The sequence below is a fragment of the Echinococcus granulosus genome (assembly GCF_000524195.1).
Source record: "Echinococcus granulosus chromosome Unknown EG_S00056, whole genome shotgun sequence".
Lineage (NCBI taxonomy): Eukaryota > Metazoa > Platyhelminthes > Cestoda > Cyclophyllidea > Taeniidae > Echinococcus > Echinococcus granulosus.
This window is the reverse complement of record NW_020170436.1, coordinates 164,236-184,251: the sequence shown is the minus strand read 5'-3', so window position 1 is coordinate 184,251 and position 20,016 is coordinate 164,236. Positions and strand designations below refer to the sequence as shown.

The window sequence follows — 20,016 nt, the reverse complement described above, 5'->3', positions numbered from 1 at the left end:
GGCCTAGTTAAGTGCGCAGCTGTCTTTTTTGTGACCGTTTCCTTTAAAAGGCCTATCCTTTGCCAATTCATTTTAATCACGTGTAATTTGCATTATATGGGATGACTGAGTATGGTAGAGCTGGACCAACTTTCAGTGAATCCACTTTGAAATACTCCATGCCAGCTGGTTTGCATTCGGATCTAGAGGCGTCGATAGGGGTATGAAATCCAGGTACAGACCTTGTAGTAAATTTTTTTTTCGAAACGCCGACATAATGTAACAATTTGTTCTCACACTTCCGTTCTCCAAGGGCAGTAGGGGAAGAAGTAGATGAATTGTCCATCATCATCATCATCATCATCATCATCATCATCATCATCATCATCATCATCATCATCATCATCATCATCATCATCATCATCATCATCATCATCATCATCATTCTAACGGAGGACATGGTCAGTAATAAAGTCAGCCCATAGCAAGGTTCAATAAGGCAATTGAAATAACCATGGTGAGTGGATTGTATCGATGACAGCAATCATAGACCGGAAGCAGAAAGTAACAATGACTAAAGAGCCTCTGTCTTGGTCTACACATCCCCAACTTCTGCCCACGGAAAAGCATCGAGTAGTGACTTTAATTCTATTGCCCTTGTTGATTACACATCCTGCTGACTCTGAGGTCCGTTTTCCTGCGGTCATGTTCTACGACAAAGCTTCCACTGAGAAAATTCGAATGTCTCCTACACAAACTGGTACAATGAACAAAGCATGCATTCATTTCAGCCACTTAAGAGTCAATAATACGTTCGTATGCAAATATATTCACAATACCACCTGTAAGTGACGAGGTAAATCACTCTCCCACAATAATGACAACAAAACACAGGAGATACAGAAAGTCGCTCACCACCACAAGAGGCCAAAAACGCCAACCGAAACGCCTCAAAGTGCCCATCCAATGTAAGTTGATTCATTGATGTGGTGGCAACAGTGCTAAACCAGCGTCGACGAAACCATCCACTCCACCTCCCTCGTTCGCCTCCGCAAGCGTCACCACCAACCCCGGCGACTACTCTTGCCAAGTGTCGGTGCATGTTCGCCAGCATCACCGAAGGCATTTCAACCTCAACCTCGTATATACGAAATCCCACTACGCTAGCGTGACACTAGTGTGATTACAGAAACAAAGAACAAAAAACTGAAGAAGAAACATTAATAGCACAATTGTCGTTCTTGGTAAATCAAAAAGTCAAACTTTGCACTCACATCATAGCAAAACATACTATCATGACTACCGCTGCAATGCGCAGCACACCTCATCAACACATCCTCTCCTGCAAACAACCGTTTTACCTCAACATTCCCCGCATTTGCACTCAAAATCGCCACTACAACTAACCCAGGTTGAGAACTGAGCCACCTCCACAAGCCTGCACTTCGACTCTGCCTCCACCAAGACATCACTAATTGGTGAAGGGGTAAATGAGTCTTCCTTCGCCTTCCAAGGTTTCCATGTGACATCGCTGTTTCTGGTTGAACCCCATTTGGGTTCAATTGCGTCCAAATGGAAACCATTGGTTTCCAACACAAAGCTGAAAGACTCCGTCGCAGCTGAAGGCAAAGTCACGTCCAATTTCGTCGACCCAATGGATTCAACCAGAGCTGGAACTACATTCGCAGCCGCCAGCCATGCCACACGAGCAGCCTCAAGAACAACGAATTTACACCCAAATTTAGACACTTACACAATCCTCCTGCTTTCTAGATGGTTCCACATAGACGCTTAAGTGAATGCATTTCTCCTCCATTTTTTTGATGTAGCTCGAAGTATAACTCGTCTTGTGACTTGGCGCAAGCCAGTTATGCGACTTCTCGATCGAACACAGACCGGAGTACAGACTCTGGAAGAACGCTGACTCGTCCGCATCTTGTGCGAAACCACCGAAAACTCCACACACAGTCAGCGAGGCATCCACTTTATCCTCCGCCAGGCTGGCACACACGTCCATACGCTCAATCATCAGTTCTCGTGAAGCCTCATTAGTGCCATCAATACGTCCACTGAGCAGTCTCAGATTTCCAACACTAAATATTAGGTTCTCCGCACCACTCATAAAACGAATCATATCTGATGTTAATGTAAGACTCCTAGGGAAAGAGCTATCAAGCAAAATAGAAGCACAACCTCTCTATCGGTTGTCTCAGTAGATTCAAGTTCACTGCCAATTTCGACTTCGACAAACGAGGAGGAAGAAACTCAACACTCAAACAGGTAACAGACCACCTCGTGCTTTGTGAAGGCTTCTCTGCCATCACTTCAAGAGGCAGATCTACTTCGGCACCGATTATCTTCTCGAACTGCCACAGGTTGGCTAAAGAAATTACATACTGCAGAAAACTTACATTCTTGAGACATCAAAAACGTGCCAAACACCTTTACACTCACGCTTCCATCCTGCATACTCACCTTCAACTCAACAGCGGTGCTCAAAAGCGCCACAAAGGTACCACACATGTGGAAGCGGCGACAGAAGAGACAACGTGTATTTGACGATAAGGAGCTATCGTCATCTGCCTCGCTATGAGTTTCACCGCAGTGTTGGCAAGTAAATTCATCTCCGGACATGCAGATGGCCCGGATCAACGGCTTCAACACAACATTTTCAGCTCTAATTGACATTTCGTGTCTGGCAGCCTGGTGTTATATGTGGTACCTGCTTACTTCTGTCGGTGGCTGCATATGATGACATCCTCCAGCATAAGAGACGTCACCGCCTTGTGACTTTTAAGTGTGCAAATTTGTGGTGGATTGATAGACTTCGTCCGAGTGTAGGATAGATGGATCCAACATGATTTTACCACCAAAGAACACCACTTTAACTAAACACATATCCGCTTGTATCATCGCTTTACCAGTGTAACATCGAACAAGAAACTCTTTCTTGGCTTATCTGTAGGAGGCCTTTCAGCACACTTTGTCAAGTACCAAATCTTTACTAGACCATCAGGTGAGGTGTAGAAGTGAATGCAGGAAACGAATATGCACAGCAGAGAACTAAACGAATTTATTAGGCCCATTTTAATGTACTGCGAACCTTGCGCTTGAATCCAAGAGCCAACTCGTAAGACCGACCCTGTCTACCTCCTACAATTTTCATTTAGAGGGGAACAGGGGGAATAAACCTACAATTGAGTCTCCGGTGAGAAAAGATATCCTAACAAGGTATGCACCACGAAAACTTAACTTGGAGTAGTTTATTGCACAAGGCAATACCTGTCTTAACCGCCAAGAAACAGCATAAAACAGTATCCTATACACAAACAAAAGAATATACTTTGAAACACCACAGTACCTTGGAATTATGGCCAGCAAAAATAAAACAAATACAACTGCAAACAAAGCAATCTGTAGCATGTTTAAGATATTGAAGTGATCTCTAGGGGTTGAGTTCACGACATTACTGACATCATGCACGATAATGCTAGCACAGCAATTTGAGGCGAAACAAACATCGCGCTTCCCCTCTACCAACCACCACGCGAATTCGCAACCCAATCAAATTACGACCTCCCAGAAAGTATAATTTTCACTAAGGGCTTTAATTTGCGCTTCATTTTATCTGTAATCTCTGTTCCTTTTTTCATTCATCATCCCTGCATTATTTTTCTGCTTTAAAGATTATTTAAATTAGGGATTCAATCATTGCATCTTATGACAGATATTGTTGATGAAATATAGAAAGTGACACTAAAGTTAAAAAATAAACCGATCAGACATTTGTAGTCAGAAAGGCATTAGAAGACTTTTCCTAAGGCGTAGAAATGCTCAATTCCTAAATGACTTTATTGAACTTTCTATACAACTGAGGAAGTTTAGTTTTCCGGAGCTCATTCTCTTGTGCAGCCACATGGAACACTTGTCAGCAGAGTCGACACTTTGCATATGTTTCGAAATATTATTAAGAAATTTGTCGACTCTTCACTTTATATAGTAGTTGATCAGATGTTTACCTCAACTCTCAAGCACACAGTGGCACATCACTTTCCGCATTATGTTGTTGGCATCGAGGCATGGTGTTTGGACATGTCGGTGGGAATAACAGACTACGCATCACCTTCACTTACCTAACAGCGATGTTAAAATGTGCCAGCACAGACTAGATTCACTTACTGAGACGCTACCTCACGATTTTTAACTCTATTTTAACGCCTCCCTAATCACCTCCTTCAAATTTGTATCATTTTTAAAAGTAAGTGTTACCATATTCCTTTTGAAGTATATTAATTCATGGAATAAATGCTTTTTTACTAAAGATCCTAAAATTTGCATAATCATCCTAATTTTTGCCCCCGAGCGACAATTTTTCGTCATCGTTAAATTTGCAATTAGGTCCTGCAAGCCTAAAATCAACATTCTGCGGAAGCAGTCGCGTTCTGTTCCACAGTGATACAAAATGAAAGATGCAATCGGATATAGAGGGGCTGACAGTTTACAACACACGCAAAAGCTCAGTAGTCATCACATCTACATGGAGGCAAAAAGGCTCCAGCGAGTAGGCAAAAAAAGGCAGTCCGATAACAGCCTGTCCAAATGATGAGTTAAAGGCAGCGCCCTTGTTATTCCGGGTGTCCTTCGCTTGACAGTGACATTGTGCAAATTGATTTTCTCTGCTTTCAAACAAATATTACACGACACGTGCCAGCCAGTGGAAACACATACGTCGTAACCACAGCGAAATCAAGCACAGGACTAGCCGTCAGACACGCTCACAAAAGTACTCTAATGCCTTGTACTCCTCACTGTACTTCACCGTGCTGCTGTTTTTCTACCACGAAGTTCATCACCGACACCTTCCTTGCACTGCGTTTCCTCCTCGCCTTCGGTCTCCTTCTATTCCTCCACTTCCACCGCCCCCTCCTTATCTTCTCGTCACCCTCAACGGTCCACTCCGCTATTGCAAAGACTTCCGAAGTCCAAAACTAGGAGAACAGATAAAACTCGTAGAAACTAGGAGCAAGCCATACTATCCCTCCTTCCCTCCCCCCTGGTCCTTCTTCCTCTCTCCCCTCATGCCCATGTGCCATTTCAGCATAGTCTCAGCAGATAGACCAGTCAATTAAACCTGCCGAGGGAGAACTGTGAGTGGTCTCTTCAAGCTTGCCGATAGGAAGAAGTTCATATTGCGGCCGCCTAAGTCAAGTCCTTCCTGTCTCATCCAGTGACACGAATAGAGCAGCAGCAGCAGCAGACGTAGAGAAGCACAACAACTCTTATTAGTTGTCTATTCCACTTTAGCAGATTTGCAGCAGGCTAAATTGTGGTAGGCATGACTACTCCGGACTTAACTTGACCAGATCAAACTAGATTAGGCATCTAGGATAGTGTAGACTAGGCAGGATTATCAGCTCTATCATTGTTACCTCAAATTAAATAAATCACTGGCTCCATTGTCACGGAAAATGAACTTAACATAACCCCAGGCAACATGATTTAAGACCTCTCCTTGCCTCTTGCAGATACCAGGGATCAATATACACACGTAATAGCTATGTCTTTTGGTGTCCATGAAACAGGAGAGCAGGAACCCCCTTGTCTTCTCCTTCTATCCCATGTCTTGCTCCGACGCCTCTTCAGTCGGTGTCGCCTTGGCCTCCCACTACTCTACGCGCTCTTAAGCACTGCGTCTTGAGTTGCGCCCACCACGCACCTGGCGGTGGGGAAGATGTGCTGCCCACATTGCAACTTATTTAGTTTACCTTCCTCCTTTTTTTGTATACTAGTGATGCCAAAACACCTAACTCCTTTGGCTCTCTCACGGTTCTCTCCCCACCTCTTCCAAGCTCAACTTCATTTCTTCCCCGGTTCCGCTTCCTCTCCACCTCTTCACTCTCCGCCAACGCCCTTAAGCCCCATTCATCTCACGCATCTTATCCCTAGTCTTTCCTTCCTCATCATTCATAGTCTATTGCTGGCCTAGAATTCTGCCTGAACTTATTGAGGTAAGGCGGTATAGCGTCCGGTTGAAGAAAAGCCAGTGCTCTTGCAAATTTCTGAAAAACCACACGCTGTTGCTTATTATCGGATGAATAGCAACCTACAGTCGAGTGTAATATGAATGAGGACGAAACGGGGATAACCATTCCCATTAACTGGCAAGAGAAAGTCGCGGAGGCTACCGGATAATTGAATGTCATGACATAGCTTGTAAGTAGCTACGAAGGCCAAAACAACACAGTTGGGAGCGCATTATTTGCTGGCTAATTGACTGGCTTCCATATTTTGCCCTGAAACAAACGAACAAATTACCGGGTATCGGAAAACGATCCACTGACTACCCACCGCACCTCCTCACTAGCAGGACATGGCAACATACTTGTAATAGACCGCGGACGGAACTGTCTTATTGCTGAAGCTTGAGATCCGTACATGGACCGCAAGAAAGAGTCACGACGGCCGGGACTAGGGAGTAAGTCGGAAGACAATCCTACTCTTCTAAAACAATGCAAAATTTCAGACCACCGCAAAATTTGTGAACTTTAGAATGGGGTTAGGGAGACACTCTGCTGTACCTCATCCCACGTTTTTATTTGGTGATATTTCTCCAACTTCCCATATTGAGCATCCCAAGTGGATACGCGAAATAGACATTTGATAAACAAGACTGTGTTACATATGGAGGTAGCCATGGCTAGGCCCTTTGATGCTACTTGTGTGATGGCGCAGAAGCTTCCCACAGTTTTTCTGGGAATATCTCCAGCCCCCGAAAAGGCCCTGCTCCGGTCCCTGAAAGAACTGCCAGTCTACACACGAAACTGAAGCACGCTCCTGCTACTTTGAACCTTGAAGTGCAATAAATATTTCTTTATAATCTTTAAAAAGGCAGTTTTTAGGTATATATTGCCTTGTAAAAAGTGTGATTTAAATTAAAAATGACTTTTATGAATAATTAAGAGTGATTGAGCCCTGAAATGCACAGAGGGAGGATTCAGTTTTAAGACCATGCAGGCACTCAAAAAAATGTCCTAACTACCAAATGTAGGCCAAAACTTTTGCCGAGTGAAATTTTGGAGAATTTGCTTGATAAATAAGGGCATGTGTTTTTCATTTTTGACTTTTAATCTCAATTTTCACACCGTTGCATCGCGAAGTACCCATGGAAAGGAAAGGATTTAAGAACTAATTAGCTTCATAGGTTAATCAGATTTCACTAAATTTACCTTGATCAACAACGTCCCCTCATCTGCACACGTACATGAATTGCATCGGCTTATGTTAAAATCCGGCGATCGTCTACACAACTGTGAGCTTCTACAGCGGAATCAGCCGATGGGCTTTGACGACCACCCCGCCGGCTAAATGATTTTGTTCGCCTTCCCTTTACACCTAGCCGCTCGGCGACACCGGGGAGGTTGTCCAACTACCCCAACCCTCATTTTCTTAAATACCGGGTCTGTAGGGGCTCTGACCGCAGAAGCACCTGCCAGCAACTACTCCCCCCCACCCTATAACATGTGTCAAGACTTATTTTATTTGGGAAAGCGTGATCCCCGCCCAAGTCAGAATAAGCCACGTATACGTCCGAAGATCTCCTACCAACTGACATACTGACATTCATCATTCACGTCGATTTAAACACCCAATCCAAGAATATCTTTGGCTTTATTCATCGCAAGGGCAGACCAGTTCATTTAAACTAGAGCGAGGTGACACCTCCACCACAAAACAAGTTACTAATCTTCGAGACGGAAGGACAAACGAAAATTACAGACGGGAGGTACGAAAAGAGAAACAGAAAATAGGCGATAACGGCGACACCACCTGTCCATTAATAATGTAAACACAAATTAGCAATCTGTAGGCAAACACTCTGCACCGTGAATGCCTCCAACATGCTACCCAAGATAACGAGTAGCATAAATTTCACCTCTGAAGGTCATTCCTACTAGCAACGAGTGTTTAATCAATGGATCAGAAAGTGTGCGCCGGTATGCTAAATAAGTATTTAGGGGAGGGGGGCAATAGTGTCACCGCCATGAGCGCCATCACATACTTGACAGTCACAAAGACCCCGGTCGATTACACCGAGAGTCAACAGTAGTTACAGCCGCTTACGAGATGGTGGAGGAGGAGGCTGCTTCCCTGAACCTCCGGCCCTGCCCTTCCGGCTGGACAAAGAGCTTGAACTCTCCACCCGTCGTGGCGACGAAATGCGCACGTGCGGGTTAAATAGGGGCCCCAATTGAGGCGCTGTTTTCGGAACAAAAAAGGAGAATGATTGAGAGTAAAAAAAAAGCCACTTAACGATGTTTATCAATGCATTGCCACCACCCTTTCAAGCAAGTTTTTAAGCATCCCACTCCACATTACCTGTTTGCGCGGGTGCTTCGTCCTTACCACCGAGTGAGAGAGTGGAGGCACTGAAATGTGCATCAAGTGATGAGAAAGCACACTTTTGAAGGATGACAAGAGTGAGCTTGTCACCTCTTGACAAACAACTTTTTAACTTACCCAAGCAAAGGTGCATCTCCTCCATCGGGTTTACGCAGAGTAATCTGCCTACCTCTAATAAAGTGGGGTTGAGTAGCCAAAACTAAGTTAACAGTTTTGGCATTCTTAAATACCACCCAGGCCTCTGTACCAGTGACACTGGCATAGTCAACCGCACCATAGTTGAGGAAGTAGTCTCGCAGGACTGTGTGAGTTGTACCCTCACCTAGGCCTTGGATGATCAACTTCCGCGCGTTGACCATGGAGCTAACAGCGCTGGTACGGGTGGCGCCGAAGTCACTACAAAGCAGGGCGGAGGTGTGACCACTGACCGCATCCCCAACCAACGGTCAAGTTTGACAACGCGCAAACTTACCTGGTTTTAGGCATTTCACTCAATGGAGGAATGAGAACTAGCCTCTGACCGTTGAGATTGTGTGATTGGGCTTTAAGGGCATTTTTCAGATCCTGTGATCTCCCAAACACCACGCAACCACGCTGATTGGCGATACGACACTGCTTGACATCTCCATATTTGGAAAAGTACATCCCTAATATGCTTTCGCTAATAGACTTGCCGATGCCCTCCACGTGGAGGGTGCGATGAGAGAGGTCCTCCAGGGGCCAATCACCTGCGGAGCCTCTACAACAGTGAAAAGGCGAGATACTAGCGGCACAGTTCCACCTCCTCGTCTACCAACCGTCAGCAAGATCAAGTGACACCCTAACAACCACCAAGTGGAAGAGTGACTTACGGAGTCTCCACAGCACTGCTAGTCGAAGCAAGTTGACCCCTAGGGGATGAAAAAGGCAAAAGAAATGAAAATGAATGATTTCAAAATGTCTGGTTGATCAAAAAAGACCCATTCCTGTTCCCGGTTCCTCCCTCCCTCTTTCTAATAGCTTGGTAGTAAGGATGGTCACAGAGAGAGAAAACATCAAGGCGCTGCCCTCCCTCCGTCTATCCCACAAGTACTGTCAATAGCTAGGGCATTACAGAATGTCCCAATCTCCTACGCTCAGAAGTTTTCGCTGGCACAAGGCCAAAGTCACGCTGTCAGACACGAAGATCGTCGCTGTTGACACGTCCAAAGGACACAAAGTCGCTACAGCAGTGCAGAGGGCCCAAAACGAAGAATTTCCTAGAAGCGAGGTACATTTCATAGAATTTCTTTCCTCCCCATCTCCATGCCTCATACGCAGGGCGGGTTCAATTCACCGGTCCACAGTGGTATCCACTGCACACATACTTCTAACTGCTGGGAATAAGTCGAATGGGTGGATCCACCTCGAACTACCCTCACGTAGGTTCACAACATCCCAGTGTGGAAGGAAAAGTCGCCAGAACCGAAACAGAGGTGAACTATCCCACCCTCTACTCACACACAATGATGACAAAACATAATCATATAAGAGGATTGCTTACAGAGTTTTCTGCTCTTCTGCAGACTTTTCAAACTTCTGATTGGGTACGAAGGGTCGCAATTCCACCATTTTACCGTCAACGATGAACCAATGGACTGTGATGGCTACTTGAGACGTCTCAGGCCATTCAAAGAGCACGATAGCGAAACCTCTTTTGGGGGAAATATCAACCCGCTGTACTGGACCCAGTTTCGACAGCGCTGACTTCAACGAATCCGCCGTCGTATCCCATGCAAGACCGCCAACAAAAATTCTCCGTCGCTCCTCCAGAGGTGGTGCAGGTGTATGTGGAGATGGAGGAGCAAGGGGAGGTGACGAAGGAGACTTTGAGCTCGACTTATCCGCCGCATCCATCTGCACCTGAGGCTTAGAAGCACTTCGTCTGGAAGGTGTGGAAAAAAATTATCAGCAATCCGTTTAAATGTCACAGGGGGGCATTGTAAAGTGGAACACGACGCTACACCTTCCGATGATCTGTTACCATCTTGCATATTATGCTGTCTAAGTGCCGTACGCTTGTATTTCTTTTGGTCCTACAACATTCTACCTACGTCTCTAGTTCGCCACCCTTTTCGAACGTAAACAGCTAAGCGTCGTCTTTAACAGTAGGGATGTCAAAGACCTTCCAAGATGACTCAAGACGCAAAAGGTCAAATTTAAACAAAATATGTTTCATCTACGAGCGTTACTTGTTCTCAACGCAACATCCAAATACCTTTGGGGAGGGAATATGAGGGATCAAGTTTCCGAATGGTTAACCGGGTGAATAGTAGAATGCCCAGAAAATGAACCATTGGTCAAGTTGAACGGAGGTTCATGATGTTCTGAGTATTTCTACACCTCATTTTCATTTCCTCCACACATCGGTAATCTAAATCGTACCCAATGGTTTGCGTGATGAGTGCGGTCTCATGTCAACGATGGTTCGGGATCCGAACTACCGGCTACTGATCTCCATCAACAGCAGACTTCAAGCCCTATTTTTACAGAGATGAAGGCACACCAAGCCTCTAAGCAAAACTTGCGATGGTACCTCTCCGCGTTAGTAACGACTCTACCTGTGGTGGCAGGGGTGCCTCCCAGCCTATAGCCTCGACAGTCTTGCCACCCTGAGAACATTTGGGCAGAGCTTGGAACCCGAGACCAACGCATAACCACTGGTGAAATTACTCAAGATACCGATCTTTCTGTAATCATGGCCGAACCTGTCATCCATAGACACTTTAGTTGACCGCAGGGGCCATGATCATGGTGAAATAGATTAAATCTGACCGAATCGGACCACATCGAATTTATCGGCTTCCTCCTTCCAGACATTAATTGACACCCGGTATATACTTATAAACGTCGAGCAACGAAAGTAGTTTCCTCTCCCTACCAGTTTCTTCTTTCCTCAAATTAAAAGTAAAAAGTCCCCACTTGGCTTTCGCATTGTTATTCTGGAAAAACTGCGGACACGAATGTCCTCCCAATTCATGACATTCTGGTAAAAAGTGACTGCCCCAGTTAAGGCTCAAATTGAGTAGGGATGGAATTGAAGACGACTTACTTTAGAGCATCACGAGCCTTCTTATCAGGTACAAAGGGTAGCAATTCCACCCTCTTACCGTCCACGTTGTGCCAATGCCTTAAGATAGCCAATTCAGCCGTCTGGGGTTCACTAAACACCACTACGCCAAAGCCGCGTTGAGGGACCATATCAAGCTTCTGAACCGGACCCAACTGCGACAGTGAAGACTTCAATGAGGCCTCCGTGATGTCGGCTGAAATGCCACCGATGAAGACCTTCTCTTGTTCTAACAGGTGTAGAGATGGTGACCCCTTTGTGGAGGGTTCCGTCTTCAAGGCAGCGCGACTAAAGGTTGGAGGAACGCACAACCTTTTGCATACTGGTCACCTTTTTCATTTAAAGAAAGCCTACCATGTAGACAGGAAAAGCTACCAGTTTTAGCTAAATGCTAAAATTTATTCTACGCGTGTGTTGCCTCTTTTTTCTTACTTTTTTAGGCGGAAAAGTGCATTTGATGATACCGACTCCTCATTCGGGACTAAAGTTTAAACTGACGCACTCCATGTCCTGACACCATGACTTTGAAAACAGTCAAAATTATGCGTCGTGGTAACATCCGTCACCTTTGTATTTGTGTCCCAAAGTGGTAAGACACGGATGTTGCATAGGAAAATGGGGGCGTCACATATAGGTGACGCTTGTAGTAAGCCAATAAAACCTTTGCACCACCGATTACTTCACAATTTTTCTTCAACTTAGAACAAGAATAATGTGACAAAAGACATACTTATTCTTCTTGGTAATATACTCTTTCACTTCCACCCTTGTGCCGCAGATAGATTGAAAGCGTTGGGAGATGGCCTTGCGCACAGACTCCTCGCTCGCAAAGGTAATACAGCCAAATCCTTTGCGGTGTGAAACGAAGGAGTTCTTCACAGAGCCATAACGCGAAAAGTATTCCCCTAACTGCATAAAATTTACCTTCCCGGAGACGCCGCCCACAAAGACCTGTTTGCCCGTAGAGGCATCGTCGATGACGCTGCCGATTTCTGAAACCTCGTCTGGACAACTGAAGTAAGGGTCGAAAAAGTGAAGCCGCTTTTGGATTATCTATCCATACACCTTGAAGAGGAGAAAAAGAACATCACCGACTTCACCTGCTATGATCATCATCGACTTCCTGATCTGTCACGTCGATCAGTGACAAGGTCTCCAGTGCGTTAGTTAACTAAACACGCAAGAGAAATAACATTTTTGCAACATACCCGAAAAGGAGAAGGGTGGAAGAAAGATGCATGAAAACAAATTATTGTAAGGTGTGAACCTACCGAGTGGCCGACACGTAACCTTTCTTTAGCTTGACATCTATCCACCTTTTCATGTATATCCTTCATGAGAGTACTTACATAATTTAGCTTCTCCCTCAGGTCTAACAGACCATCTAATGCCTGAAAGAAGGTTTCAAGCAGCAGTAAGTAGAATGTTATATTTACCATCTGAGGAAAAAGCTGTTCTCGATACGCATATCTTGCAATACGCTCTCCTGTTCTGATAGTGGCTTCCTTAAGAGCCACTAACTCATCCTGACGCCCAGCAAAAATAGTATTTAAATTTGTGGTATTGAGATCCAACGACTTATCACAGGCGTCTTTAAGCTCCAGCGTCGCCTGTTTAATGCAATTCTTCAAGTAAGACCTTTGGCCACAGGGCTTAGCCTTCAGTGAATTGCGTATCTCCTCTAAGTCTTTTTTCGTTTTTAATAATGTACGCGTTGAGTTGGTCACGGAGGTAACCACCTGAAAGATAAAGTGAAATCGCTTAACTGTTGACGCATTCTACTACATGATTTGTGACTTATTAAAACAACGGATCCGTTGAAAATAGGTATCAAGAAGCGTCGCGATTCATCATTAATCGCGTCAGTTTCCCACATAATTGGTCTGTGAGAAAAAGTGAGATCAAGTTCGAGGAAGAGAATTCGGAGATGGGAAATAAAAAAGAGAAACAGGAGCTAGCAGCAAGTGGAATCACCTCGGCGTAATGCGAATCCCAGCAGCTGGAACAGACGCTCAACTGACAGTGCTGACAGGCGCGCAGAACCGGGGCAGGATGCCGACAGGCGTTGCAGGTGGTTACAAGACTCCGTCGCTCCTCCACAAAATGCTGCGTTACTCGCCTCTCAAGAGTCGCATTGTGCATCGCTAAATCGCGGGGGTACACTTTATCGCAGCGGAAGCACCGCACATCAGTCTGACTCGGCCGAGATATCAGGCAGGGCTCCAAACAATACGAGTGTTTGCATGGCAGGGTGTAAGGAACGTGCAGGCTGCAAGAGGGGTGAAAAGCATCAGCTGCTTATGTCATCGTAGCTATAGATCCACTACCCCCTTCGTTGCGCTACTACACGCACCAGTAAGTGTCAGGTGTGTCTCGCGTTCTCCCATTCCTACTTACCACGTGGCCCAATTCACCACATGCATCAATAATCATAATGATAGGCGGCCAGTGGTACTTCATACGCAAGTGGCGCAGTGTCAAGGAATGCACGAACCGGAACCTTTTCAACTCTGTTTTCATGTATGCAACGGAGTCATCGTATTGGCACCCTTCATCTGACAGTGACGCAAGCTGGACTAGAGGGTTTCTGTAGCACAGTCTCCGACATCTTGGCTCGATCTTGCTCAAAGCATGTATGCTGAAGTATTGGCATTTCTCTTAGTTCAACCTTAGAGAAGAGCCTCCTAGAGTTCTTCACAAGAAACCGCGCAGCCAATTGCAATGGCCTAGGTTTATTCGGCTTGCGGCTTAAATTCATTCAACGCATCCCCCAACGAGACAAACAATAGGCGAGAATTCAGCGCCGACGCCTTGTCTTCCGATCGACGTGTGAGAGAACTTAATAAAGAGCATCCTGAGTTAGTACAGGCGGCCTAACGACTAGATAGCGAAAATCACGACAATTGACTTAGTGATAATGCGTGAAACCAGACTTCACTAAATAACTTGGGAGAGAACATGTAAAACGGAACAATTTGTTTCTACTTACAGGGTGGTGGAGAGGAAAAAAATGTAGTCAACACAAACCTCACTTCCCTGTTACTAGTATCGAAGCCGACTCACCTACTATTACAAGATGCGCAAACGCAACCAAATTAACAATTAAACCATGTTATAAGGATAAGGGAAGGTACACACGCATTTATCTCACTAGGTAGGCAGTAGAAACTGGACTAATCTGATAAAAGAACACTGATTGAGGCATATTTCAACTGCTCCATAAGTTAATAACGGTAGGGGACTTACTACTTCCTACACACACCGCATATCAAATCATTCGATTGCCCAGCCCCAAGCGGTGTCTGCATGCAGAAACTACGACTGCCATTAGCTGTTAGCGTAGCGTCAACCAACACAAAGCCCTTCAATTCAATCCTCATTGGTTGATTCGAAACGCCATTTTCATGTCGAGCGATAGGATTGGTTGGCTGGCTGGCCTGACGTCAATATGCACAAGCCACGTGACTGACTTGCTTTCAACGAGCCGCCCACTCATCTATCTGCAAGTATTACATCACCGCAGATGAGTGGGTGGGCAAAATTCTTTTGGCTGTTATATGTTGTGCTATGTTACGCTACGCGGGTAAAAGACCCACAAATGCACCGTTGGCTGATCACCCACCGGAAGACATGTGAGGCGGATGACGTGTAACGTTGAATGTGGGAAGAGATAAAGGGGGGTGGATGTTCACATTCTCTTGCCTGTCCAAGTTTCGGCCAACATCTCAGCTATATTCCATTTCCATTCATGCAACTTCTGTTGGTAGGCCACTATGCCCACACTTTCCGTTTCCTAACTAATTTCATCCACCTCCTTGACCTCTTCAAGAGGAGCTTGGGCGCGACAGCTCTTTGATGTTGTGGTAGCTACTGCGTATTGAGAAGTTTCAAGAAGGATGATATCATTACCTAGCAGATAACTTGGTTTCGTAGTCAAGTTTGACGTCTAAACTACTCAATCTTATAAGCGACTCAAAATCGGAAAATGCTTCCGATCCCAAAGGAAGCATGGAGTAAAGGGAAGGGAATGAAGAAGTTGAAAAGGACTTCGTGGAAGCATAATCACCCTTCCCTTTCTCCATCTCCTCCTAAGTCCCAACGCTCAACAATCAGCACAGGTTACGACCTTGAGTTAAGGAGATGCAAAGATCCTCACTCTTCGGGCGTGGAGGAATCGCTGCGATTATCATTTAGAGCATCACTGTAGTCTCATTTGGCGGCCTCCTACTTCCCCTAAAAATACCCAAAAGCAGTGTCGCCACTACTTCCCGCCTTCCAATTGGCAATAATTAACTGGCGTTAGATGATAAATACAGACCCCAATCAGGTTATGTACCAGCTAGATGTTTTTTTCTAAGTTGAACTATTAAGCAAGAACCGTAACAACAAATTTTAATTTCATCTACTGCGGGGACGTCTAAATCCCATGTACTGTTCCAAGCAAGAGTTAAAAGTGAGCTGTATAACTTTATCGTGGCACTTGACAAACTAAAACACCTACAGGGTCATATTGTTAAAAATTGAAGTAAAGGAATTCAAATTTGTCTATGTAGATAGTCCTAGTTGAAATTGCAAGCTTTCATCATTAAAATGCATACTTAGGGTTGTGCATAGAATCTTGCTTTAGTATTCCATCTGTTTAATTTCTGGGAATAAATTTGGGTGAATATATTGACGGTGATGAAACCTGCTAATGAATATTCTTAAGTGTAAGGGCTGACTTATATGCGCTATTACTTGCATAAATGTAGCGTCTCGAGACTTCCCCAAATACGAAAGAAGGCACAATACTTGGGCAGGATGCATATTCTGCACGGAGGAGGTGTTTGGGCTATTGCCATGACCTAAAGGCCAGCCCACCCAGCAAGATGAAAGAAGGCTAATTCAAAAGCACAAAAGTGGTGCCTCACAAATACCGAGGGATAAACCACCATCGTATTACATAAGCGTATCAATCTCGTGTAGTGACTGATGGTAGATGTTAAACCCTTTTTGCGTATTTATGTATTCTTTGTATTTGCGTATCTGTTCTCCTACATTCTTCATGATATAATGCAAACGTTCCTGTTAAACTTGTGAATTGAATCGCACTATATCCTTTTCAAGGCAACCCTTACTGGAGGGTTCGCCAACGCTACCGCCTGAGAAACAGGCACACTCTGTCTCCCACTTTCGGCCACTTTACACCTCCCATCTCTTTGACAATCCGTGAATCAATGAATTTGGCGGTAGGAGACACTAGGAGAAATATGCGTTTCGCAGGCGATGGCGCAACCTTCATCGTAAAAAGTTATAAGCGACGCCATCCTAGACAGTCATAACAAAGTGTAGAGCATTGAGGCAGACGCCCATGAGCAAAAGCATTCTGGTTGGTTCACGAAGTAATCCAGATTACATACTACGCCTTTGTGACTCCGCTTCAGCCCTTGCTTGATTTGCAAGGTATTTGGGCTCTGCAGTCGTGGTAGCGGTAAAATTTCGCCATAAGAAGGGATGCAAAGTGCTCCTTTGTGTTCATTTAATGTTTGCCGCATACGGTTCCGTTGATCCGCTGTAGCACTTACTGTTACTTTTACAGCCAAACAACTAAAGTACCTTAGCGATCCAGACACTGGACACAAGTCCTGCGTTAACCACAATCTAATCTCTAAATAAGCCCCTGTCCTGCTTTGTGTCCGCCCTACATGATGCGGGACAAAAGTTTGTGCAGCCCAGGTTGGAGTTAATGGCCTGGCCTGGCCCGGCCTAGTTTGAAAGTTGTGGCTTCACACTCCAGTCGCGCTCTCTCGTTAGACGTTGTGTTAATAGAAGGAAGTGGATACACTCTAATTGCCATCTCAGTAACCTCGCAAATCATTAAAGTGGAAATGGAAGTCTCCCTGGCCTAGGCGGCAACTGAAATAGGTAAGGGGGAGAGGGAACAAGATGTACCAGTAAATGACATCGCATTGGCTAACTGGGTCTTCCAAAAGCTGGAACAGACGCACTTTTAACAGTACTGACTGTCACGCAGAATCGGCGCTGAATGCTGTCAGGCCGTGTGAATGGAAACAAGGTGGTGCTTTCTGCCTCGCACTTACCTTTAGGCCCCTCTTGTATGAATTTCAAAGCAGGGATGGATACAGGATGGAGAGATGGATGGTTGGATGGATAAAATGGATACGGGATGGATGAACAAGAAAGGAGAGCTGGACCAATGTGTTAGGTGAATGGACACATCTTGAATATCACGAAGATGTACGGACCTGCCATAAATGAATGAACGAATGCAAACATGAGGCATGTCTGAGAAAAGGTAATGCATCACCAAACCATTTGAGGCTCATTAATGTCTGGCAAATTCAGCAATTAAGAAAACCGCATGATGCCTCCCTTTTACCTTCCACGGCACTTTCATTCAAAACGGTCTTCTGGATGAGACAGATGAGGTAATCACTTGATGACATTTCCCACAGCTTGAAGGTTACATGCAGAGTGGAGAAACCATTTTGTTTGATGTCCAACTCCTGACGAACAAGTCAGGGCAAGTACTTCCACGCGACTATGGCAGACTTCAAGATGGACCTGTAGATTGAGCAAGATACGGCAAAGTGAGATGAAAAACAAACTGTTATGCAACTGCTGGGATGTTCACAACCCCCAAAACACGTCCATGTTTAACTTCCTTTACTTTTCCTTCATTGTAGATGTTTTCTAAGCATCAGAAAAATTGTGGTCTTACTCGCTCCCTTCTGATTGGCGCAGACTGTACTTGAAGCACACAAATAGTCACTTCAAGCTCAAGGCCAATCGTCTACTATAATTCCACAAGTCGCAGATCCGGTTTCTTTCCAGTCTACACTCGGACCCAGATAAAGCCTCTGGGAGTCTCCACCACTGGGCAATTGGCTCACACTCGGACGCCTCACCAACGTGTGATGGCTCACTTACACAAATCGATAATCAATAAAGGCACCTGCTGTGAAGTGCTCGCCTATTGGCTACGCGGATGGTGGCCTCGATGCGAGACGCACCATTAGTGTATGGAACTGCAGGTCGCCTTAGTAACAGGAGGCGTCAGTCATCGCGGTGAGCTGTGTGTTGATTGACTAAGTCGCCATTTTGATACTCTTCAAGGGTGTAGGTACCGTAATACTAAAAGGTTGAGCCAGGTGGAACTGGGAGAACACCTTTTCCTTAATAATTGCGTCTAATTAGTCTCTCAATACTATATTTTTCAGGGCGGAAGTAGCCACAGAGTAAGGCATTTTTTCACCCCAAAACATCGGATGCGCCTTGACAACAACGGGAAAATGCTCCAATGCCGATATGGTTGCGACGTTGAGAAAGGTCGTCCCCTACTCCCATTCCTTCAACTCTCGATTGTTCACCCAAATCCACACAAGATACGGTCTGACTCACATCGCGCTGTGCGTCATCATGGGCACCCGGAGTACAAAGGCACTTGTGTGGCCCTAGTTCCTGCTCGTTAAATGGCACCATTGATCACTGTAAAATAAGAGAAGCTTGGCTATCTATGAAGGAGTTCTGTGCCTTTATTGCATTTACTTGTTCGTAACCACGCACTTTCTATAAGCGGCGTTTTTAACTTAGTTTCCAGAGGAATAATTCACTTTCATGTGCCATCTGAATTCGCGTTTTGTTTGTTGGAAGGTGAGCGGAAGGCAACAAATGATGGAAACGACTTGCTTGAAAGGCCCAAATTCCTCGCTTTTCATTGATGCGTCCGGATAGCAGAATTCCCAAGTACTGCGCTGGTCTGTTGTTTAAACACTGTGAAAGAGTTTACTCAGTCATTTCACCTCTGACGAGCATCGCATTCCAAATTGGCTCGGCAGAACTCCAGGCCACACAAAACGGGGCTTTGTTATTCTGTCTTTTGCCTGCGTCTCTTAATATCCCCTTTTTTATTCCCTTCTGATAGGTGTGTTTTCCTGCTTCTTCTCAGGAAGAGGAATGGATGGACGATTTCCTTATTAGTCCACCTTCGCAGTCCTCACTTTGGTGAGTACATTCATGTAACTTTCTCCTCTGAACCGATTGCCTAGTGGACAGCGTAAACAGCTCAATCCTGGGCTAAGTGACACTTTCTATGATTATGCCTTTGATGGATGATTGTTTAATTAATTTCACCTCTTCGCTTCGTCTAAGCGCTACCGCCAAGTCATCTACGCAACTGCCTACTCACATCAATTGACCTCTTTTCGGTTATTTTCCTCCTTTTTACCTCCATTCTCCCTTCAAATTCAAGCGAACACTGGAGTAATGTCAAAATGCCGAAAAGGCATCATCAAGGAAGCAAAGACTAGGGAGCGTTGAACTCGTTAAAATTATGCATTAAATTGTAAAAAGCTTCAGACTGGTTGGAGACAAATTGCCTCGCATTTCTTCGGAATCGCAAGGAAACTCTGCTGACACGGATTAAAGAGATTCGTCAAACAAAGCAATGCAATTAGTGGATCCAAAGAAAGATTCGAAGGAGAATTCCACTTCCGAAAATTGTGGAAGTTTAAACAGGAAAGTTGCAGTAATTAACAGTAAATCGTAAA

The 20,016-nt window shown here is 45.0% G+C and overlaps 2 protein-coding genes across 2 annotated transcripts in view; both read right to left on the bottom strand. All coding sequences in view use genetic code 11, as the record gives it.

Moving 5' to 3' along the window:
- The window catches only part of EGR_06397 (hypothetical protein), a gene marked incomplete at both ends in the record, with an annotated part of 35,377 nt that extends 31,975 nt beyond the window's left edge, over window positions 1–3,402 (bottom strand). Inside the window, 11 exons of the mRNA XM_024495646.1 lie at window positions 127–182; window positions 277–425; window positions 1,049–1,153; window positions 1,387–1,692; window positions 1,733–2,135; window positions 2,269–2,359; window positions 2,391–2,682; window positions 2,901–3,042; window positions 3,083–3,132; window positions 3,175–3,298; window positions 3,341–3,402. Of these exons, the coding sequence (XP_024349922.1) occupies window positions 127–182; window positions 277–425; window positions 1,049–1,153; window positions 1,387–1,692; window positions 1,733–2,135; window positions 2,269–2,359; window positions 2,391–2,682; window positions 2,901–3,042; window positions 3,083–3,132; window positions 3,175–3,298; window positions 3,341–3,402 (1,780 nt within the window). The remainder of the gene's footprint in view (window positions 1–126; window positions 183–276; window positions 426–1,048; window positions 1,154–1,386; window positions 1,693–1,732; window positions 2,136–2,268; window positions 2,360–2,390; window positions 2,683–2,900; window positions 3,043–3,082; window positions 3,133–3,174; window positions 3,299–3,340) is intronic.
- Window positions 3,403–8,086: 4,684 nt separating this feature from the next.
- On the bottom strand, window positions 8,087–13,890 carry EGR_06396 (RNA-binding protein Musashi Rbp6; the record flags this gene model as incomplete). Its single annotated transcript, XM_024495645.1, has 13 exons — window positions 8,087–8,235; window positions 8,356–8,405; window positions 8,497–8,775; window positions 8,852–9,118; window positions 9,231–9,269; window positions 9,902–10,282; window positions 11,450–11,755; window positions 12,198–12,479; window positions 12,568–12,638; window positions 12,739–12,858; window positions 12,904–13,206; window positions 13,442–13,736; window positions 13,865–13,890. 13 exons carry the CDS (start codon window positions 13,888–13,890, stop codon window positions 8,087–8,089), a joined length of 2,568 nt encoding a protein of 855 aa, XP_024349921.1.
- Window positions 13,891–20,016: the final 6,126 nt, after the last annotated feature.